This window comes from Hypomesus transpacificus, chromosome 5 (genome assembly GCF_021917145.1).
Source record: "Hypomesus transpacificus isolate Combined female chromosome 5, fHypTra1, whole genome shotgun sequence".
Lineage (NCBI taxonomy): Eukaryota > Metazoa > Chordata > Actinopteri > Osmeriformes > Osmeridae > Hypomesus > Hypomesus transpacificus.
The window spans coordinates 5,917,859-5,940,273 of NC_061064.1; the positions used below are offsets into that span (position 1 = coordinate 5,917,859).

The 22,415-nt window shown below is 44.2% G+C and overlaps 3 protein-coding genes across 7 annotated transcripts; 2 read left to right on the forward strand and 1 right to left on the reverse strand.

Annotated features, from left to right (window-relative positions):
* Nucleotides 1–76: 76 nt before the first annotated feature.
* Nucleotides 77–11,497, reverse strand: si:dkey-71l1.1 (uncharacterized protein LOC569883 homolog). 5 transcript variants are annotated; one of them, XM_047020442.1, is made up of 10 exons: nt 11,428–11,497; nt 3,579–3,778; nt 3,419–3,486; nt 2,969–3,061; nt 2,534–2,635; nt 1,884–1,989; nt 1,605–1,727; nt 1,356–1,432; nt 1,166–1,268; nt 77–1,046 (listed from the first exon to the last, which is right to left on the reverse strand). In XM_047020442.1, the coding sequence occupies exons 2-10, from the start codon at nt 3,760–3,762 to the stop codon at nt 907–909; spliced, it is 996 nt and encodes a 331-aa protein (XP_046876398.1). In that variant the 5' UTR covers nt 3,763–3,778; nt 11,428–11,497; the 3' UTR covers nt 77–906. The 5 variants fall into 5 exon arrangements, with proteins under 5 accessions (XP_046876398.1, XP_046876399.1, XP_046876397.1 ...); XM_047020443.1 differs by lacking the exon at nt 11,428–11,497 and adding an exon at nt 4,184–4,371; XM_047020441.1 differs by lacking the exon at nt 11,428–11,497 and adding an exon at nt 4,083–4,371.
* On the forward strand, nt 4,454–6,391 carry ufc1 (ubiquitin-fold modifier conjugating enzyme 1). Its single transcript, XM_047020445.1, has 6 exons — nt 4,454–4,614; nt 5,028–5,095; nt 5,278–5,341; nt 5,465–5,541; nt 5,627–5,717; nt 5,913–6,391. Exons 1-6 carry the CDS (start codon nt 4,492–4,494, stop codon nt 5,991–5,993), a joined length of 504 nt encoding a protein of 167 aa, XP_046876401.1. The 5' UTR covers nt 4,454–4,491; the 3' UTR covers nt 5,994–6,391.
* Nucleotides 11,493–22,241, forward strand: mmp28 (matrix metallopeptidase 28). Its single transcript, XM_047020439.1, has 8 exons — nt 11,493–11,761; nt 14,729–14,808; nt 15,555–15,751; nt 17,146–17,367; nt 17,593–17,838; nt 19,379–19,522; nt 21,082–21,249; nt 21,462–22,241. The coding sequence occupies exons 1-8, from the start codon at nt 11,633–11,635 to the stop codon at nt 21,854–21,856; spliced, it is 1,581 nt and encodes a 526-aa protein (XP_046876395.1). The 5' UTR covers nt 11,493–11,632; the 3' UTR covers nt 21,857–22,241.
* Nucleotides 22,242–22,415: the final 174 nt, after the last annotated feature.

A 22,415-nucleotide genomic window follows, 5' to 3' on the forward strand; every position in this document is an offset into this window, starting at 1 on the left:
TTTATAACGAAAACACTCCAAACAATGCAAAATAGTAATAATAAATAATTTATTCAATTAGAACAGAGACGACAGACACTAGTTAATGCATGGTCTCTCTCTCTTTCCCTCTCTCCCACACGCACATACCTAAAAGATGATTTCTTCGATAGACAAAGACAAATATGTATAAATCAAAGACGTCGGTAAATGAGTTACATTTCATCTGTCTGCCAAAGTGTTGAGGCTGCCAGAGGCAGGCTATGCGAGTAGTGCAGATTGCATACAGTTCCCTGTGTTGAGTCTGTACGTTTGCAGCTATATACTGCACATACAGTTCATGATGACATGGTTATGGCCATTCCCATCCCCCTCGGTCTAGGGGGAGGGTCGCAGTGGGTATGGCTGGAGCAGCACCCTGTCTTAGTCAAGTGCAGTTTCAGTTCCAGTCAACTGACCTGAATACACAAGCACACACACAAAATACACACACACACACTCACATACTCACACCCCGCCGCATATCGCTATACCTACAAAGTTGACCTAATGTCTTCTCTAACTGAGAGACGAGGAATCTAAATGTCTTTTGAATGCATGAGCCCCTCACCAGTTGCTTTGTGTACGCCATAGTGAGCAGAGGGAGACTCCCAAGTCATAGACTTGTTTTCAACTTCCTGTTTGGATCGTCTTTGTTAGCCTGGTGGGTGGGGTGTTGGGGTGTCAGGGGGATCTACATTTTCTCATTTTGTCAAGTTGATGACGTTTCAGTGTCCAGATGTGCAAGCCTGCTGTGGCTGCTTGGAAGAAGGTCTCTGCGACAGGGACTCCATTATCCAGGAGGCCTTTGAACTGGGTCCAGTGGCCTGTGAGGGAGGGGCTTCCCCCAGTGACTTCTGGGAGATGTAGTCTTGATAGGAGTGAAGTCTATCCCACATTGATGCCCAGACCAACCTGGAGCTTGTCACCACGGTGATTAACGAAGGCGCCCATGAGGAGGGTGGCTGGGAGTGGAGAGAGTCGCTTCTCTAACACTCCTCCTATGATACACCTGCTGTTCACCATGCCTACAGACACACACACACACGCAATCATCGTCAATACAAAATCCCTGGTATGTGTGTGTGTGAGCCACACCCTGGATACACAGAAATTGTTTAATGTTCCCAGTGAAATTGGGTTTTACCTCTGAAGACCATGTTGGCCTCAGGCAGATCCAACTGGTAGCCGAAGGAGGCGGTCGTTTCCTGGGTCCTAGTGCTGGCCTCGAACTCCACGCCGACTTGGATCTGAAGCACACAAACACACAGCAATGATGCAACAATAGTCAAAAACCCAAGCTTCATCTGAGTGAGTGTGCGTGTGAGTTTATTTACCTGTTTGTTCGCTCGGTGGTAATAGCTGGCATGAGCTCCTCCTTTCCCAGCATTCAGGGTGGCTACCCAGTTTGGCCCTGACATTGACATAGACCAGACCAGACGATAAGGATAAAAAGGCACTGGATCCCACAGGTCAGACCATAACCGAGCCCAGGTGAATAGTCAAGTGCCTTCTGCCTAGCAGGGGATCATAACTATCATCACATGCCTCCCTCAAACACATACGTTTGGGCACATGAAACAAACCTGAGTACTGGCCAGCGAGCGTGAGTATGCCCCCTTCCTCTGCTCGTCCACGATGGTACACCAGCTCTCCCCCCAACACCAGGCCAGACGATACACTCTGGAGGAAGTGAGCTACCAGAATCACTGCTCCACAGCATACACACACACACACACACAATTGACTACATTAGACAGGTGGAAAAAAGGTGAAACAGCACTGAAGCGAACTGTGACACTGTTTGTTGGCTTGTTGGTTTGTGTGCTGGTTGGCATGCTGTGCGCCTGTCTGGCTCTGATCACCTGACTCTCGTAGAATGTCTGGGTTGGCCATGGTCACAGCTGCGGTGAAGTCACTTCCTCTGTACTCTGTCTCAAACTGCCATGTCACAAACTGAGCCTGTTGTGTCTGAGAGACAGAGAGACAGAGAGAGACAGACAGAGAGACAGACAGAGAGAGAGAGAGACATAAAGAGAGACAGACAGAGAGAGAGAGAGGGATTATCACTATTTGTAATCAAAACACAATATGTCCCTATACTATGAACCACTTTGGCAACTTATTATCTACTCTATTAACAATTCAAGCCAAATAAACAAATAATATCATTATTCCTTCACTTCAGTAGAACATTATCAGAGTCTCCACAGTTTCCTTCTCTAGCTTTTAGGTAGGCAGTTTCACATCTTAGCCTGCAGAGGGTAATGGAGCACAGTGGGAGAAGGCCAAACTTAGTGTGATCTATTTGTAGACACAGCAGAAGAAAAACATTGGCCTGGCCAAGTCCTAGCAGAAAGCTTTCATCCTTCTGTGATAAGAATGGATACGTTAGGGCAGGAATTTCAATTTTATACGGTGGAATATGCAAACGTGTCAGACGGTGAAGGGTGCATTTGAAAGCTATTATTTAAACACAGCCATGGCTCTCACACAGTGTTACTGGATCTCTCACCTGGAACACAGCCTTAGTCCTGACGCGCTCACTGAGATGCAGCAGCGAATGAGCATTTAGACTGCCTGAGGAGTCCATCTCCCCAATCAACACTGGGGAGTCCTGGTAAAGGACACATACCGTCAGGGCACAGTGACAAACAAAGTCAAACAAAACTGTTGGGGATACAAGACTTAAGAAGAAGAAGAACATATTTGATTTGTGATGCATCCTTTCCTGCACTCAAAGTGCTACAGTGCAGCAAAAAGTCCAAGTGAAAGATACAATCAAAGACTCAAACTTGGTTTAGTGTGCGTCAATGACGATGCAAACACATGCAAACACACATGCAAACCAGGACTTTGATGTTGTTGTTTTTTTCTTCTTCATGTTTTATATTCTACTCTTCCACATTCACACATGCAGTATGAAGCACAACCGAGGGCAGTATCTGACCGTGTCTTTGCCATACTCGTCGGACGGTAGGTGCTCCACGTGGAAACGATACTGCGAGGGACTCACTGCACTGAGGTGAAGCGTGTGGCTGACCTGAGAAGCAACCGCCACAAACACCCACACGTCATACAAAGAAATCAAACACATCAGGCATGCTATATAGCTTTGAGCTCCACCGAATGCTTGCTTGCGGGGCTGTAAAGGTGTGCGAGAGAGAGAGAGAGAGAGAGAGAGAGAGAGAGAGAGAGAGAGAGAGAGAGAGAGAGAGAGAGAGAGAGAGAGAGAGAGAGAGAGAGAGAGAGAGAGAGAGAGAGAGAGAGAGAGAGAGAGAGAGAGAGAGAGAGAGAGAGAGAGAGAGAGAGAGAGAGAGGGAGTGAGGGGGGAGAAAGAGGGGGAGAGAGATGGGGAGAGAGATGGGGAGAGAGATGGGGACGACAAGTCAAAGTCAACCTTAAAGAAGCTGCTCAGCGTCTTGTTGACGATCATCTTGACACCTTCAATCTGCTGAGGAAACACATCTGAGGAGGAGAGAAAAAAAATGGAGGGACATGAGATCTAGGTACTGCCTCAGCCGAGAGCTGGCTCGCTTTAGCAGACGTTGTGGCGTTACCCTTGCAGCTCCTGTGCAGAGCGTGGAAGCTCCCTGGGTTGGGAAGGCGACCGTCTCTCCGCTCCCAGCGAGGAGGGGTGTCCCAGTGGGCAGGTGGCGTGTCCCAGCGAGAAGGAGGACTGTCCGTGGAGAAAGGCCAGTTCTGACGGCCCGGACCAGAAGACAAGGCCAGAACACTGCCCATGAGGGCACCACAACTCCTGCACGCAAGACATAGACACACACACTCAAAACACTTGCAAGTGTCAGTTATGCATTTTCTCATATCACCCTAATGTCTTTTCATGGCTGTGACAACATGGTCAAACACTAAACCAGCTACCCAGCCACACACAATTTGACTCTAGCTAATGAACAACCCCGTGCATGCATCATCTTATACTGTTTCAGTCATTTATTATACGTGGCTGCTTACCAGGCAGCACAGTACTGTAGCTATGACCTTAGCTGGCTAGCAAGAAACATTAAGAGCTACATTTTCGGAGCTGTTATCCTAGTACTTACTTCCACGGCTATTGAGTAATCTACAAAATTCAAAGACGCTGAAATATTGTTAATAATATAAAATATTATTGTAGATAATCAAACGATTCTAAGAAACAGACCAGGGCAGACAGAGATGCTGTGATCAGCTGATACGGAAAACCTCTGCCAGATGTAGAGTGTCACCTACACACACATCCCGCGTGAAACGTAAACGTCGTGCTTTGGTTCCTGTTCTAAAACAATATTTGTTCTCGGGATTTATCACATACACATGCAAAAAAACTGCAAATGAAGGGTTGTTTTTATTAAATACACACATTTCTTGAAATTCGTAAATTTATTTTCCTTTAATTTCAAACCTATCGAATCATTTGTCTTCTGTTTCCCTAACGTGGTGACGTCAGAGATAATTTTGGTCCCGTTCAACATGGCAGACGATGCAACGAGAAGAGCAGTGTCTGACATTCCACTCTTAAAAACCAACTCCGGTCCACGAGACAAGGAGCTGTGGGTACAGCGGCTCCGAGAGGAGTACCTCGCACTGATCAAGGTGAGACTGGGACAACTGTTTGGACTTTATTGCTTTCTGCAAGCGAGAATAGCACTGGTTTTGGGATGACAAGCTAATAGCTCAGCCGGCTAGCTATCTAACTCGTACGTGTCACTGTCAACAGCTGGTCAAATTAGTAAGAACGAACAAGTTTGCCTCTACTGATCTGTCATCCACGTTTAGTACAATATGACAGGCAGATGCTTTGAATCTAGCTGTCATTGTCGTGTCACGTTATTGGCACTTTGCATTTTGGTAGCCGTATAGTATTAACATGGCTCCCAATCGGACTGTCTGCATGTACCACCAATAATTTCACCACATTTGAGCCCTCAGGCGTATTTGATGTGGGAAAATTATGTTTCACAATTAAATCCTGTTTTGAGCAGTTGTTTTGCTCTTGTTCTTTCCAGTATGTGGAAAACAACAAGGTAGCTGACAATGACTGGTTCCGCTTGGAGTCCAACAAAGAGGGAACAAGGTCTGGCACACACACACACACACACACACACACACACACACACACACACACACACACACACACCACATCTGTTAAGTGCAAAATACAGATCATCACATGGCACCTGTATGATGTTGAGGCAGTGAGCTGTTCACCTATTGGTGTTGTCTTGTGTTGTTTTTTTTTACCATTGTTGTGCTCAGGTGGTTTGGAAAGTGCTGGTACATCCACAACCTGATGAAGTATGAATTTGACGTCGAGTTTGATGTAAGTGTTTATACAGAGTGATACCAATGATCATAATCAAATACCAAATGTATAGTGTCTTTGCAACTCAAGCAAAGGATAGGCATGTTAAAGGTCAGTAATCTGTCCTCTCCTATTGGTTAGATCCCTGTGACATATCCCACCACTGCCCCTGAGGTGGCTATCCCAGAGCTGGATGGCAAAACAGCCAAAATGTACAGGTGAGACACACAGTCGCTCAAACACATTTTGGTGGCTCACACATTCACACATTCACATGATTTCTGACGTATATCCTTATTGCAGGGGTGGAAAGATCTGTCTGACGGACCACTTCAAGCCCTTGTGGGCGAGGAACGTACCAAAATTTGGCCTGGCTCATCTGATGGCCCTGGGGGTAGGTGCTGCATGAGTTAAATGCAGGGGTGTGTGTGTGCATTGGATACTGTCAACATTTATACCTCATGAGCCAAACTATAGCTTATTCCTGGTAGTCTTCCCACTATAAATGTCTCTTAATATCTGAACTGATTAACTAGTGTTGTGAATCATGACACCCAGGTTTTAATGACCAAGCAAATTATTTTTTTAGCTGGGTCCCTGGTTGGCTGTGGAGATTCCTGACTTAATCTCCAAAGGAATCGTTGTGCACAAAGAACAGCAGAACAGTTGAGACCGGAGACATGCTGACCTTTCGGCTCCACAACCCTGCTGCCCCGAGAGATGCAACAAGCCTACACCTACCCCTCATGTGAAACCCCCAGCACCAGCTCAGTCATTAAAATTGCATACTGGGCCACGCCTGTCTCCATTCGACTTGCAACTCCTTCACTCTCAAAATACATCAATGCTAATAATGTTGCAGTCATCAACAGCTCTTTGTATGGAGGACCAAATGAAAGCATGTAAGAGTAGAGAAAGAGATGAATGGAAGATGGTATTATTGACAACACTGATGTTTATTGCACTTGTCTTAAACCCGATGTTCAGAAGGATGCCATCATTGTCTGTGCGTAATCTTTGTTTCTCCTGTGGTCTACTAGTAAGTCAATAAACACTCACTAAATGCCACCTGAATACTTAGCACTGTTGTCTTTAAGTTGTGTTCCAAATGAATGCCTAATTCTTGCCACTTTGAATCTGAGGAGATTTGAAAGGATTTGATAGGTGTGCAGTGATACAATAAAGCTTTAACCTGTGATGTTATTTACCAATGAATTGTGTTGATTGGTATAGGTTGATTCACCGGTTCAACACCGCTGAAACCGCGTAAACTGTTTCGACTAGCTGAGTTTAGAAATGTGATCCACTGCACTCTTTCTCTCTAGAGAAAAGAATAAAAACTAGCTCAACATGACCTACACAAAAGACGATGTAGAATCCTTTTTTTTAAGTGTTTTGTTACAAAATGTCAGCAAACAAAGATTCAGGTGATTTAATTAGGCTCTATCATGATAGATAATAAACAGTGCTCCCCTCTCCCCGTGTTTCTGCGTTTATAGTATCCTGACCCGTGGGTTGTGTTGTGGGCGTAGGTTTCATACACTTTTAAAACGGCAATTCTGCCCCCCCCCCCCCCCCCCCCCCCCCCCCCCCCCAGCCACACACTTTATAATGAAAATGGAATTGAACTGCCGCATCCTCAGTAACAAAGTTTTCATAGTCCTCAATGAAAACAAACATTCGCCCCTGATGCCCTCATAAACAAGAGGCGCATTATTAACATTTTCAAACGCCTACATTATTAATTAAGAACACAACAGCTTCAAAGAGTTCGGTAAAGAATTACAAAAAACAACAAGTACGAACAGAGAGAGTTATAGGTAAAGAGTCGATATAAAGAGGAGTAGGCCTAATTCAATTATTTGTAAATGTCCATTTAGTTCTGACAGCTTTCCGGCTTGAAAGTCCTTTAAAAGTTTCAAAATAAATCCTTATGTCAGCTTTGAAATGGGAAATATTCAGACCACTTACACTTGCATATATCAAACTAAGTAATATAAAAAGGTTTATTATAATTAGGTGGCTCTTGTCTAAGAGATATCCTTTTTGTCATAATAGAAAAAAACATTTTCTCTATCTTAATTTTTATTCCATTCCAATAACGTATTAATTAAATATGCAACATCAATCAAAAAGAATTTCACATGTATACATTCAAAAAAAAGATGCACAATTGTTTGAGGCGCATCTTATTTAAGCATTATGGCGTATTCCATTTATGTAATACAGTAAGTTCGACTAAAATAAAACATTAGCATACAAAAAGTAGGCCTATATTAAGTTAAATTATGATATACACGAAACCCTCTTAGTTTATTGCTTCAATCTACTGATCATCTTACTGAGAAAATGACGGCCTGATATTTGATTTCAGACCAGTTTTTCGAATGGATTTCCTCGTATGATCTGGATTTGTTGGTGGCCTACAATAATGCATTTCTTCTACGGTTTCTAAGTGTACAGTATTATTTAAAGTGAAATGTTGTAACTTAAAAACTGTTATGAAAAAACATGACATTATATATTTAAAGAACGTTTGGACAGAAAGTGGTAGGTGTGAGTGGATTAATTAAGTAAGAAATTTACTTAACCTGACCATGAACGTACTTCTTTAACGAAACGATGGTTCTGTTTAGTGGTGGAAATCGAAATCGTAATTTGGATATGGACTCCGAGAAGAGAAAAGAACCGTTAAGAAGGCGTCCTTTTCACGTGAGTAATGCTATTACCAGATATTAACATTGGCCAATTAGGCTAATCATTCACATTGTCTGCGCATATTTAATATGTTTCTCAAAATGTATGATTTATTTTGATGTAGCCTATATTGCTCTTTCAGTTGATCCCTTTGCAAAGAAACCCAGATTTCCAAAGGAAGCCGACCGCAAAAGACAGACTAACGCCTGTTAGTGACATTAACTTAAACAACAGCAAACACATTGAATTTGCTACAAGCTTACACTTCTATATAAAAACTGGTGTTTCTGACAGGTTCCATTTGGACAAAGAGGCCCACATGACATCTCGAGGCCCACCACAAAGATTCATGAAAGTCCAGTAAGTGAATGTGGAGTGGTTTTCAGGGTAGGAAACAGGTGTGACATTGCCGAACATTTAATCTTTCCTGTGACTACCAAGAAAAGCTTTTGACACAAGGGCACACAATAAATTATGGATCTAATTTGTACCGATTTTAAAACTAAATGGTTTTGTCATTGGCTCCCAGCTCATTATAGTGAACACTGAGAATGGCATGTCCGGTGACAAAGCCTACATCTTAGCCCAGCCAGATTCCCTGAGTCAGGCTGGTTCCAAGACCAATATCGGGGCCACAATAACTTCATGTTATAGAATAGATACAAGACACCGTGTCTTTTGGTATAGATCCTACCTTGATCACAAGAATACATTTGATGACCTCTGTCTCTGTTATGTCTTCAGTGTAATAGTGTGAATGAAAGACACCCCCTGAAAGGGAAGAAGGATGAAGCTGCCACCGTCTCCACTCACTCTATCGACTCTGATTGCATCCCCATCTACTCCCACACTGACTGTATATCTGGGGTGAGACAGACGCACCCTTCCATAATCCAACTTTATTGACTATCGATGGACAGAATCTAACCAGCTGCATATCTGACACTCAGTGTAAAGATCCCGACCACCGTCATGGCGAAAGGAAGTTGCAGCAGGAATTCGAGGATAAGGACTCCCCCCACGCCTTAAAAGTGAAGTCTGAAGACAACATACTCTGGGCTGAAGAGGATAAAACAGTACGGATGCATCTTCTATGCTCTGGAGTTGTGGATACATGGAGAGTAGACTGTGCCTTTCTTCCCTCTCACTCAGTGTACCAAAGCCAGTGGAAAGACAGAACAGCAGAGGAAGGATGTAAACCAGGGTGACAATCTCTCTTGTCACTCCTTCAATGAAGCAGACTTTCAGGTGAGAGATCTGCTGTTCCTTGCGCACGACGCGGTGGTCACCACCGTGTTTACATTTGATGAAGCCGCAAAGCGCTGTGAACATGATTGAACGTCAATTATCTTGGTTTTGTCCACAGTCTGAAAGAAATTGTGACTCTTCGGAGCTTACAAAAATACCAGAGAAAAAGACACCTGAGTCTGTGCAGACTGCTATCAACCCAGACAAGCTGCAGCGACACCGCCTTGTGCCTCTGTCTGTGAGTGCCCTGCAGACAGCGTGGGTCCCGGTTGAGGTGTTCCCCCCCTTCCTACACAGGGCGAGGGAGAAGCAGGACCAGGAGGCCCAGTGGACCACAGCCAGGGAAGAGACCCAGAGTATGGTCCAAAGGAACCTGGACATCCTAGAGAAGCAGCTGCTTGCAAGCTTTGGGAGAATCTCCGAGGACCTGAACACCAGGAAATACCTGAAAGAGCTGTCCCGACCAGAGGCTAATAGCCAGAGACGCAGCCGGCTAGGAGGGTGCCTGAGAAGGTTGAGAATCAAGTTGATGGGGACAAGGAAAGAGAGGGAGGATTATGGAAAGTTAGAACGATCTGGCCCAGAGGTGAAAGCGCTGCTGCGTATGGTACAGAGGAACGGCAGCAACGCTGACCTTCACGTGGAGGAGCAGGAGAAGTGGGACAGCGACGTAGACAGGCTGTCCAAGGATTGCAGGAACTGCAGTGAGCAGATGATGGAGAGCTTGCAAGAGTTGTTGAGCTCCCTGCACAGGAACCAGTACTCTAAGGCAGAGAGGAAGCCCTCGACCCAGAGCTTTGTAAGTGATCATCACAGACAGCTGGGGTCATTACAGCAACACATGTTGATCATGTCAAGAAAGATAAGGTCACAATAATAAAATGACAATAATACCTTTTATTTATAGGCACCTTTCAAGGCACTCAAGGAAACCTTACAGCATAAAAGCATATGAATAAAATACGAAAATACAAACATGATACACATCAAACATGCAGGTCAAAGAAGATGCTCAGCAAAAGTGCTGATACGTTTCTTTTTGTCATCTTCCACAGACCCCAGGGAGGGTTTATGAATCCTGGTCCTCTAAGAGTGGCCTCTCTCCTCTTGTGACCTCGACGCCCCAAACGCATCTGACCGTGCCAGAGCCCTCTCCTGTGGTCCCCTCCTTCTGGCACAAGGTCTCAGGGTCCCTGGCTCCTCCCACTCTGGTGGTGCCCTTCACCGATAACGATGCCACCAGACCACAAGCTCCGGCTCCTCCTGTGGCCCCTGTTCCCGTAGAGCACGTCCGGCAGTGTCCGATTCCTCCCACCTTTGTGGCCCCCTTCACCATAAACGACATCCCTGGGACGCCGTCCCAATCTGAGACTCCACCCGCTGTGAAGCTCCGCCCTCATCGCCCTGACGCCATCATCACCGTGAGCTCTAACACCAGGAACCTGCTTGCGGAGGGACCAGACGAGGCCCGAGACGTATGGATGTGTATAATTGTGACCATTGCAACTTGAAATGTACGTGCTAGACACGGCATCACAGTTGTATCCTTCGACTCTCAATCAACAGGAAGGCGATGGGAAGAAGAAGAAGAAAGTCAAGACCAGAAAGCAGAAAGGAGAGAAAGAGATCCGAACTCAACAAGCCGAGGACAGCAACTGTCCGCAGGTTGAGGAGGGTGACAGTCAGAGAGCGGGTGATAGCCAGGGTCAGAGTCTCAAGAAAAGGTAATAACATAAGATCTAGATGGTCAAATAGTTTGGTCAGATACTGTGAACTTGATGATATTCAACGGTCCCCATAATTAACATACTTGTCTCTTCTTGACCCAAGGTTTGACCGGTGGCTGTTGTCTGCAAGGAGATGCACCTCAAAGTAATGAGGCTGTTACCCACATGGGCAGGTCAAATGGGATATCATAAATACTTGTCTACATATACCCAACTTATCAAAACGTTTATTTACTCAGTTTTTGTAAGCCCCTTTCAAAATCTTGTCATGCCAGAACAGGTTTTTTAAGAGATCCCCCAAAAATGTAAACAAACAAACATTGTAATTTCTTTCCTTTTCGACCATATCTACAGAACAAATAAAAATAACTTTCTTGTAAAACTCAATGAAACGTATTCACTTTTACATAATGATATGATTCAACTTCTTACCGCAAGCTTCAATGTTATTTACTTGCCCAATGTTGTCGAGTCCCAGTCACACCCCACTCGCTGCTGTAGGCGGTGGTCAGCTCGAACTGCGGACACGCTTCGACACACTGGACGATGAGGGCATCTTGTTCGAACCACGGCTGCAACATTGCACTAGAAAATATGACATTTTGTGTGTGACTAAATTTCAGCTGGCATATTCAGGATGTACAGTTCACCTGACTTCAAAAAGGTGACATTCGGTCTTTGGCTGTCTTGCTTGCTTCTCATATCGAAATTAATCGATGGATCACCTGTATCAGTTGTTGAGAGTCCATCCGAAAACAGTGCAGAGGTGAGTTTTGTACCCAATAATGAAAGAATACCCTCATGGATATGATTTTCTTTAGTCTCGTACAATGTATAAACTGTTCGGAAACTAACTTTTTCTGCGATTAAATTTCGGGTTATTGCCCATCCAAATGTAGTCTCTTGTACTAGAACAAGAAAAGTCGTTTAGTTGTTTAATGTCTTCGATAGAATTTAACTTACAGCCGTATACCAGTTGAATTTCTCAATGACCCAAACCTTTACAAATACACTGGGACAAGTATAAACTGCCCCTGATACTCAAAGTCTTACCACGTTTTTGTGGCTGAAAAGGTTTTTGTGATCATTTTACTATTCCTGGGTAAACATACCTTGAAGGTGGTTGGCTTAGTCAGAGAGTATTATGGCTTTGCACATAAAACCCAGTTTGTTTCTGACCTCAGCTTGCCTGCCTTCCCTGACCTTAAGTCTCTGTAAAGCTGCCCTCTGGATTCCTCCACTGGTCTCACAGCCAATACAACATTACACTCTCTGTTGCCCAGGGTAAGGGTTGTCTGACACCATTTCCCCAAACCACATGACCTGTGTGACATGGGAAAATGCTAGGACTATATGACCGACAGTGACTGAGCCTTCTCGTAGCTGTGAACACAGCTCCAATTTAGATGTTGTTTTTAAAATTATTATTCAAAGACAACACCTTTGCCACGAAACTCACTGGATATATTCTACATATGGTAAAGAGTTTGGTTCTGGCATTTTTAGCATGCCTTTACTGTGGGAACTCACAACTCCACTTGACCTATCACCACTCAAATTGTATAGTGAAAAGCCAATTTAAGTGTTAGTATTATATCAGTATTATATGTTTCATGAAAATAGAGGCTCCATTCCACAAAGCATATTTCCAAGGAAGCAGGGTTACAGTTCTTGGCATTTAAATGGTCCCAGGCATTATTGTTATATTTATATCAAATCAATATCCTGTTCTTTTTCAAAAGTATTTGGCAACAAAGACATGTATTTTTGGAAGTACATATTTGTTTGTCTGTGTCCTCAGAAGTCATGTTTTATTAGTCCATTGTACAAGCCATTCCCTGGGGTTGGTGTCATTTCATGTTACAGTTACAGTCTGTAAACACATTTTAAGTGGAGCTTTTGATAAACACATGTGTTGCATGCTCCTTGTAGTCTAGCTTTAAAATGTCAGCCTAATTGCCTTGGCAACAAAGACATGTATTTTTGGAAGTACATATTTGTTGGTCTGTGTCCTCAGAAGTCATGTTTTATAAGTCTATTGTACAAGCCATTCCCTCATGTTGGTGTCATTTCATGTTACAGTTACAGTCTGTAAACACATTTTAAGTGGAGCTTTTGATAATAGCTTTAAAATGTCAGCCTAATTGCCTTGTTTATTGCACCAACCAAACCAGACATTTTTCAGTTTGAAAGGATATTGTCATTTTATGAAAGAACATGAAAGGCCTGGTGTCACCCTGTCTCCAGCTCTCACGTGCTAAAATATGGAGTTGCTGGACGGAGTCTCTACTTGATTGCTCTCACACCTCATTTTGTAACTTACTGTAGCATTGCTAGTCATATGTTAATAGGTAAGGGTCAAGATGTGGTCTGATTGGTTGTTATGGGGTATAAAGGGAATTGTGAAGCATTGTTCTGTGGATTCTTCATCTCCTGAGGGCTTCTCCTCAGCTCTGGCTTGTCCTACTCCTTCTCCTTGCTCACCTCTTACTCTTTCTCTGATTGACAATCATCCAGGTAGAGGAGAGAAGATTTAAAACCTTCATTTTGTAACATGTTTGCCTTTGCATTTAATCTTCCTTTGAGTCAAATAACTGTAATTCCATTGGTATTGGCATAATTTGGTTAATGTTACTGTAATACACTATTCAGTAAGTTTCCCCTTTTCCTTTAAACCTAGGGGAATAGTTTTGGTTGTTGGCCAATAGTTAAACCGCTTACAAACACTGTCATCCTTTAAGTTAAAACTAGTCTACGCTAACTTTTAAATGTAAGTCCATAACCTTAGGGTAAGTATAACACTGTACATTGTCTTTAGTATGTTACAATTTTAAAGGAATGTATGGGACCTCTTAAAATCAACTTCTGATTTCTGCGTCAATGTTACCCGTGTGCTGTTTTCTTCAACAAAGCTTCTGGAAATCCAACAAAGAAGTAATCTGTGTTTGCCTGTGGTCTGGGCCTGTGACTGGATGAGCCCATGGTATTAAAGCTGAACGCTGTCTCTCCTCTCTGCCCAGCTGTGCTGGCTGTTTTCCATCAGGCAACCATTTAAGGGACCGAGCACACCACTGAGAGCCCAAAGGAGGACTACCCATTAGCCAGACCACTACTTTCCATCCCACAATGCACTGTATCGGCCTCCAGCTGGGCATGGGAACAGTGCTAGCGACCCTCATGGGGCTAATTAATCCGGCTAGCTCGCTTTCCACCATAAACATCTCTGTTAGCGGTGAGAAAGTTTCTTATGGCATTTGAGGTGTTAGCATCTGCCGAGCTAGCCTCCCTTAATCTCCTCTGATTACGCCACTTAGCCCCTCACTTATGTCCTTGGTTGGATCCAGCTAGTGGTTGATGAAGTTCGTGGTTGTTTCATGTTAGCTCTCCACTTAATCCTTTCCCTTTGACCAGATGTCTGGTCTTTGGTGTTCCCAACTGTTCCTTATTTACATTTACATTTAGTCATTTAGCAGACGCTCTTATCCAGAGCGACTTACAGTAAGTACAGGGACATTCTCCCCGAGGCAAGTAGGGTGAAGTGCCTTGCCCAAGGACACAACGTCATGTGCACTGGCCGGGAATCGAACCGGCAACCTTCAGATTTCTAGCCCGATGCTCTACCCGCTCAGCCACCTGACTCCCATTTATTATTATTATTTATTTATTTATTTATGTAGTCGTATTTGGAAGTGTGCCATGAATGGACTAGTTTGCCTTTCTGTTTTTACCATAGAATTTTCTAAAGAAATATGGATACCTGGAGGGGAAAGACCATCACAAACACAATGCTGTTGAGGTCAACACAGCTCTCAGGTAAAGACATTAAAGGTGTCATGTTCAACCTCTTCGGAGCTCTTTCACCCTCATGTTCCAAAAAGGCATCATTTAAGTAATTGAAATGATAAGTTGAGTGCTAAATGACTAGGTTCTCTGCTAAATACCGTGTGGGGGAACCTGTGGATTCTTAGTGTAAACATATTTTAAGTATACTGACATTCAAAAAGCATTAACAGAAGCTTTAAGCGTGCCCCTGCAGTTCCCTAGTCGTACTTGAATGAAAAAGCAAGCACATTTCTCTGTTTTCACAGTTGCATTGGGGTTTAGTCTGTGGCCTATATGGGAAGAAAATCTGTCCCATTTAAAAGATTTATCGAAATGTATCCAATGTTTACGTTATATTGGAAAAACAAAGGCTTAATTTCCTTAATGGGAAAAGCAGAGTGCTATTGGAGCCTGGTATTTATCCAGGTGATATTAGTATTATGACTGACATTGTTTACACTAACGTTTAGACTATATGCATTTCACACGACACGCTTTTCGCATTTAAGGCGAGATGAATGTATTTTTTCTTTAAGGAGAAGTGCTTTCATGTTCCGCATAAAGCTCTTAGCAATCGTGTCTGTGTGATTATGTGAGCACGTAGCAATACATTGTGTTCGCTGGGGACCTTCCCTGTATGCTGTTCAAGCATTCTATACATCTGTTATACATGACTACGCATCCTTTCATCACTCATGTGTCTTCCTCTCCCATTTTTTTTCCTGGTTGCTTTTCAGGGAGTTCCAGTGGCTCAGCCATCTACCGGTCACGGGGCGGCTGGATGGTGCCACAGAGCGTCAGATGGCAGTGCCCAGGTGTGGGGTGAAGGACGACAGGGGCCAGAGTGCCTGGGCCCAGCGTGTCAACGCCATCTTCCTGGGGGATGCAGCCACCGACAGAGGAAACCTGCGCAGGAAGCGCCACATCCCCCTAGGTTAGTGGACTTCTGGATATCTGGCTGCAGAGGTGGGCCAGTGTCATCTAGCCCAGATCAGTTGGGTTGTAGAGGGGGCTGTGCCCTTGTTTGAAGAAGGCCTCAGCACAAAATGTGACATGGGATCTGTTGGAATTAGGGTTAGGGATCTGATTTACTTACATATCGTGCCTAAATGATATGTAGACACAACATTTACAGCAATGTCTGGATTGAGGAGGTCAAAAATGTCCCCCATGCCATTTATTTCCATTAGTAGTGCTTTAACTCTTGATTGTTTTGATTCTAATCACATAACGTCAGGAATAACTTTATAGATGTTCGATGTCTGATTTGGTTTCCCTTCCAATAAGAGTAACAGAAAATCGAGTTGTTGTAGCTGTAGTTCAGGTTACACAACATTCGGAATCATTTATTGACCATGAGCGATTTCACGTATCTTCACTTGTCTGTGGGAAGCAAGGCTCAAGTGATTACGAAACTCCCTGCTTACAAAGCTACTCTTATCATTTATTTATGTTGAGCGAACTCCCAAATCTCAACTCCTCTGTGAGAAACCACTGGATAAATGATTAAGATATCTGAAACTAACCAGTAAGCCAGCCTGTCCATCTGCCTCTTTACACAATGGAGTCCAACACTTCTCCACTGTGTTAGCGGTAGGTATTGCTGGGTATATGGAGATGTTTGTGGGTATCAGAGCACACAGCTAGCTGGGGAAGACATTCCACCATCCCCTCGGGTGACTGGTTAATGCTATAGGAATGTAGTCATCAAATACCACTCAGCTTTGACTCAGTAAAATAACTGACAGCTGTGTGGATATGCTTGGAGAAGGATCAAACTTGAGGGTCCACTGAACAGATTATATTTCAGAGTATCCATTGAAATAGTGTGTCTGGGTCATATTTTGTTGAGGTATTATTTGAGATCCTAAATCTGAACAGGAAATTGAAGCATAGAGTTATTTTCCTTTGCAGCCAACACTCACCAGTTCATGGTTCGAACTGAGGAAAAATGTGTATATGTGATATTGTAACCGTATCAATCCACAGTTATTCATCTCTTGTTCGTTCATGAATGTTAAAATGTCTTCTTAGAAGGCCTTTGTAGCATTTATTTTTGTTATTATAATAAATAATAATTTGTAAATTTTACCAAATTTAACGCAAACTAGCCAAAAACCAAAACCAGTCGTCAAGAAGCTGCTACATTGCTGCGGCATTGCAGTAGTTCCACATTCCTCCTCTCTCATGTGTCCAGCTAACTGTTTGGCCAGTAACACCTCAATACGGTCTGCTAAAATCTGTGGTAGGATGTGTTGAGTGCTAAGGCCGCCAAAGGTCAAATGCCCATCACAAAAATGAACCAACACAGCTCTACTGTAACCACAGATGAGAAGTGGCACAAACGTCACCTGTCTTACCGGGTGGTGAACTGGCCTGCCCACCTCCCCCAGGGCCAGGTGGGCCTGGCTGTGCGCACTGCCTTCCAGCTGTGGAGCAACGTCTCTGCGCTGGTCTTCCGAGAGGTCACCCAAGGCTCAGCTGATATCCGACTGGCTTTTTATGAAGGGGAGCACAACGATGGCATGGGGAATGCCTTCGATGGTCCAGGTGAGGACAACCGATACCCTGTTTAGTTCCAGTTTGGACTACATGCAGACCTAACCCTGGTTTTCCACAAGTCAACAGTGACAAACCGTAAGAAGCTTTACTAGCTACAAAATTCCAGCTGTTAGCGAAACGGTTCTTTCAACGTAGGCTCTGTGAAATATCCAGTGTTTTACTTCTTTGGATATTCTCTCTTCAGACCCATTTACTTTCTTTGTTAACCCACAGGGGGCGCCCTCGCCCACGCCTTCTTCCCCTGTCGAGGGGAGGCCCACTTCGACATGGCGGAGCGCTGGACGCTGAACGGGTACAAGGGCCACAACCTGTTCATGGTGATCGCGCATGAAATCGGTCACACCCTGGGTCTGGAACATTCCCCAGTGCGACACTCTCTCATGTCCCCCTACTACAAGAAGCTGGGCAAGGCCACAGTGCTGAGCTGGGACGACATCTCGGCTGTGCAGAAGCTCTATGGTACTGTCTCCAGGGTGTTAGGGATGCAGTGAAAACGGTTGAAATGTTCCTCTTAATCCTCCAATCCTGGATAAATCTCATTTAGAATCCTTATATATTTTTTTATTTTTTATTATTATTTATTTAATTTATTTTCCTTGTTGGTCCCTTCTGCATGCGTGTGTGTGTTCCCAGTGTCACCTCTTCCTGCATGCGTGTGTGTCACTGCAGCATGATAACATTTTCAAAACATTCTACCTTTATTCTCTTCTCTCTTCTCTTGTTTGAAAAGCTAAGTAGCCCTAATCTTATTTCCTGCTCCTTTAAATTTGATCTAATCTGATGCAGATTGAAGCCAAATGAATAGAAGCGTGAGCTCACGAGAAAAGACAGAACATCTGGAGGAGATAAGGCGTGGTCAGGTACAGGAGGAAGCAGGATCAGACCCGGGCCAGGGAGAGGAACAGACTGTACGGAAGGCACTTGTTGATTTTGCAATGCTATAAGCCCCCGATGGGATCAAACTGGGTCAGATCTTCACCGTGTGCAAACCACACAGTACCGGCCACCTGCAGTGACATCACCCTTCCGTCCAATCCTGTTCATTCATAAACAGCATAAGGGTGATATGTTTCGTTTGTCACCCGCTAACGATGAATAGTCACCGTTCAAGTTCAAGTCTTTTATTGTCAGATGCACAGAACAACACAGGGTCAGACTGGGCACTGAAATTCTTAGGACAAGACAACGCAAAGCAACCTGGCATATACCTATCTAAGACAAGTGAAGTACAATAGTGCAATATTGCTGATATCGCTGTGTTTCAGTCACAGTTGTTGAAGGAATTGACCGATAAAAGTGTGAACTTCATGTTAGCCTCTGCTAAGCACCTTCATCTAGCTTACTTCTCAGTCCTCTCAGTCACAGACTACACCAGTGATGGTCAGTGTTTCCACCCTGACGTGTCAGAGTGCCCAGAGGGATGTCCAGAGATCACTGTATCCCATTTCCGGGCTTCCGGCAGCTGGAAACTGTTTGTCCGTCTCTTTTTTCCAGGCACTCACAACCTCTCAAAGACACTGTAAAGTAAACAAGCAGCAACGTTTCCAGTTAGCCTGCAAAGCAGAAAAGGCTAGACGCACTATGTCTCAATGTTATGTCTTGTTCTACTTAAGGATGTCAGGTTTATCTAATCTGTCTACCAGTGTTTGTGCAATCTTTCACAAAAACAGAATGGGTGGGCAACACGAGACAAATCAACAGGGGAGACATGGTGTCTGTTGTCTTACGACCTTGGAAAGCCCCATGCTCTTTTGACTTCTTGGCGTCCCACTAACTGTTTTAAGTGCACTGCCAGAAGGTTGCCCTTATCTGTCCACGACCGTTCCTCTGGGTGTGTCCTGTCCCTGCTTACATTGCTATTTTGGTTGGCATTTTTGAACTTGAATACGTGCTACATCCACCAGTACAACCACATCTCCAGCAAATCCAAATGTCTTGACTTGTTCCAGTGATCCAAACCTCTGATACCCGTGTTCTTGCTGTCTCCGTTGGTCCGCAGGGAGGCCAGAGAGGGCCCAGGTGGTCCAGGTGCCTGGCTGGATGTTCAGCTCTTCCCTTCAGGACTGGGATCTGGCACAGGGGGGCGCTCGTGAGCCTGCCCCGCCTCCATACTGCAAGGGCTTCTTTGACGCCATAACCATGGGTACCGATCCTGCGGACACCCCTCCCCCCCCCATAGCATCCACTTTATCCATGTCCCACTCCCCCCTGCTTCTTTCCCGAGAGGACCTAAGACATGAAAGGATGTATCAGTCTCCTCCATAGATGGCTCACTGTCCACAACCATACTGTAGTGTGTCGTGGCCAGGGGCGTCGCTAGACTCACTTTTTACTGGGGCACGTGTGAAAATCCAAAGATTGAGTCTTAACAATGGACTTTATTAGTCAATGCAGTAATTTAGACTGATAATCCCGGATTTTTTTTTCGCAGCATCCCAGTCAACGCTTGTAAAATCAAAGCAGTTAAACCGAAAACACAAACAGATGCATGCAGAATTCCATGTCAGCGCGCTCTTCTGAGCTTGCCAAATAGCCACTGCAGCACGCACACAGAAGTCCAGGTGTCGGACTCGGCAAGCAAGTCAGAATTGAGGTAGGCTAAGAAAACATGACAAAACTAAAGAACGTTTTTAAATGATAGTCCTCCCGATCATCTTATTTTGACGAAAACATAAAAACAATATTACATGAAGCTCAAAAAACTGTAGGCCCGATTTGCGCTCAAATGAATGCGAAAAAAAATTTGCACGCTCGCATTAACTATTGATGTCCCTGAAAGCTGATATCAAACTTCCGTCCCTGAACTGTATAAAGTGGGTTAAGCAAGGGGAGTTTCTATAGCCTAGTAGTGCATTGTGCGCAGCTAGCTTGAAAGAAAAAAAAGGGATAGGAATAGGGGCCTGTGCCCCAGTAGAGTTTTATGTCTAACAACGCCCCTGGTCGTGGCCTTCCAACCCCAGTTGAGAACACCTTTCCAGCACCCTAAATAGGTCAAACGCTGCACACACATCGCTGGTGTATTCCAACATTGCTTTTATAAGAAGAGTAAGAAGGGCCGTACAGGTTATTGATTTGATTTGACTTGATTTGCGCAGGAGAGAAGTTTCACAAGATGGAAGCTGCCAGGAGGAGAGTTAACTAATCATGCTTCCCATCATGTGGATCAGCGGTCTTCAACCTTGGTCCTCAGGGACCACTGTCCTGCATGTTTGAGATGTTTCCCTGCTCCAACACACCTGATTCAAATGATTGGTTCGTCATCAAGTTCTGCAGAAGCCTAGCAGGAAAACGTCTAAAACATGCAGGACAGTGGGCATTGAAGCAAGGGCGTAGGTTTGTTTTGAAATGTGGGTGGGACAGATTTTTTTATAACTGAGGAGGCAGTTAAATATGAATTTTTTTTAATAAAAGAACTTTAAAGAAACCTTCTACCCTGCCCTAAGGACTAGGGTTGAAGAGCACTGATGTAGATTACAGACAGTCAAGTAGCGCCATCTTGTGACCTGAAATTGAATGGACCCCGTTCATTTAACATGGGCAGGCACCCTGTCCGTTAGGGAACCGGAATTTGCAAATCATGTAGCTAAATCCCTATGATCAATGATGTTGTTCATCCCTCCATAACACAATCACATAGACACATTTAAGTGTGACATACTTAGTTTGACTCGTCACATTGTCTGGGTTTTGTTTTTCCCTCAGACCAGAATGGCATCACTCTGGTGTTCCACGGGGGTCTCTACTGGACTGTGTCATCAGCGGGGGAGGTGAGTTCCCCTCGACCTCTACACAGTCGCTGGGCAGAACTCCCCCTCGCCATCGAAGCGGCTGCTTACTCCCTATTGGACAACAGGTTCTACTTTTTCAAAGGTAGTACACCAAAAGGTAGTATAGTATGATTATAAGTATGATGCCCGACTTTGAAATGTCCTGTGTCCAATCTCGACGGAGCTCAACTTTTGCGCGGGTGAAAGTTTGAAACAAGTGCAACCTCACAAAATCGGGATCTTTTCACCGATATTTTAGTGGTGCTATCTGCTGTCTCAACCTTCCCTCCCCCCTTCCATCCCTTTCTCCCTCAGGCAAACGAGTGTGGCGCTATGCCAACAGTACTCTGGAGCCTGGCTTCCCCATGCGCAGCAGCAAGCTTGGTCTCCCAGGCCACCCAGACTGTGCCTTCTACTACCCCCGACTGGGCCACCTTGTCCTGTTCAAGGGCCAGCGCTACTATGTCCTCAACCTGGGCACCCTTAGCCCCGAGCCCTATTATCCCCGCAGCCTGACAGACTGGAAAGGAATCCCCAAAGGAACCAATGGTGCCCTGAGTCATCCTGATGGCCAGGTGTTCTTCTTCAGGGAACAGGAGTACTGGAACTTTGACCCGGAGAAGGTGCAAGTGACAGGCGGAGGGAGGTGGGACAGAGAGTTGAGCTGGACTGGCTGTGGGAGACCTCTGGCGGGCAATGATATACTTTGACCACAAGAGGGAGGCAAAAAACTAAAAGGCACTTTGATGTACTGCAGGAAAAATGTTTACTTCATATTGAATTATAAATGAATGGTCATTACATATTAACAACCTAGGAACTGCTTTTCCCTTGTGGAATTTAATAATAAACAAAAAGAGGTGTTCCCAGAAGTATGTGTATTCTTAGACACAAACTAGCTTCATCAGGTCACAATAAAAGAAGATTTGGTTACGGTCTCACAATTAATGTTTATTCAGTATTATTGAATTATATTCTGATAATATTTAGTTTGAAATGGTTTGTTTTGTTTCATTCTTGACAATATTAAGCTCTCTGTATGAGTCATTGCCCAACTGTGGGCTATAAATTACATGTGGCTTTTTAGGCAAATGACTGGTGTCTGTTTTCTTTCCTTTTATTCAAAGAACAAATTCCTTTTAGGAATTAAACTCTTTAATTACATTTCTCAAAGAAATGACTCAATGTTAGTTTTTAAAACGTAGGAACTGTAAATCTTAAGAACATGTCTTCCCTTATTCTCAAATGTTGATGGAAAACAATTTGCCT

What these genes read in the sequence shown, in the direction of transcription:
- ufc1 (XM_047020445.1), top strand. Translation starts at nt 4,492, where the DNA reads ATGGCAGACGATGCAACGAGAAGAGCAGTGTCTGACATTCCACTCTTA. An exon ending in AGTACCTCGCACTGATCAAG is followed by an intron (nt 4,615 to 5,027) that starts GTGAGACTGGGA and finishes TGTTCTTTCCAG; the next exon opens with TATGTGGAAAACAACAAGGT. An exon ending in CTCATCTGATGGCCCTGGGG is followed by an intron (nt 5,718 to 5,912) that starts GTAGGTGCTGCA and finishes TTATTTTTTTAG; the next exon opens with CTGGGTCCCTGGTTGGCTGT.
- mmp28 (XM_047020439.1), top strand. Translation starts at nt 11,633, where the DNA reads ATGTACAGTTCACCTGACTTCAAAAAGGTGACATTCGGTCTTTGGCTG. An exon ending in GAGGTCAACACAGCTCTCAG is followed by an intron (nt 14,809 to 15,554) that starts GTAAAGACATTA and finishes GTTGCTTTTCAG; the next exon opens with GGAGTTCCAGTGGCTCAGCC. An exon ending in CAGGTTCTACTTTTTCAAAG is followed by an intron (nt 21,250 to 21,461) that starts GTAGTACACCAA and finishes TTTCTCCCTCAG; the next exon opens with GCAAACGAGTGTGGCGCTAT.
- si:dkey-71l1.1 (XM_047020440.1), bottom strand. Translation starts at nt 3,843, where the DNA reads ATGAGAAAATGCATAACTGACACTTGCAAGTGTTTTGAGTGTGTGTGT. An exon ending in CGCTGAGCAGCTTCTTTAAG is followed by an intron (nt 3,062 to 3,418) that starts GTTGACTTTGAC and finishes GTTGCTTCTCAG; the next exon opens with GTCAGCCACACGCTTCACCT. An exon ending in AGACATTCTACGAGAGTCAG is followed by an intron (nt 1,728 to 1,883) that starts GTGATCAGAGCC and finishes GCTGTGGAGCAG; the next exon opens with TGATTCTGGTAGCTCACTTC.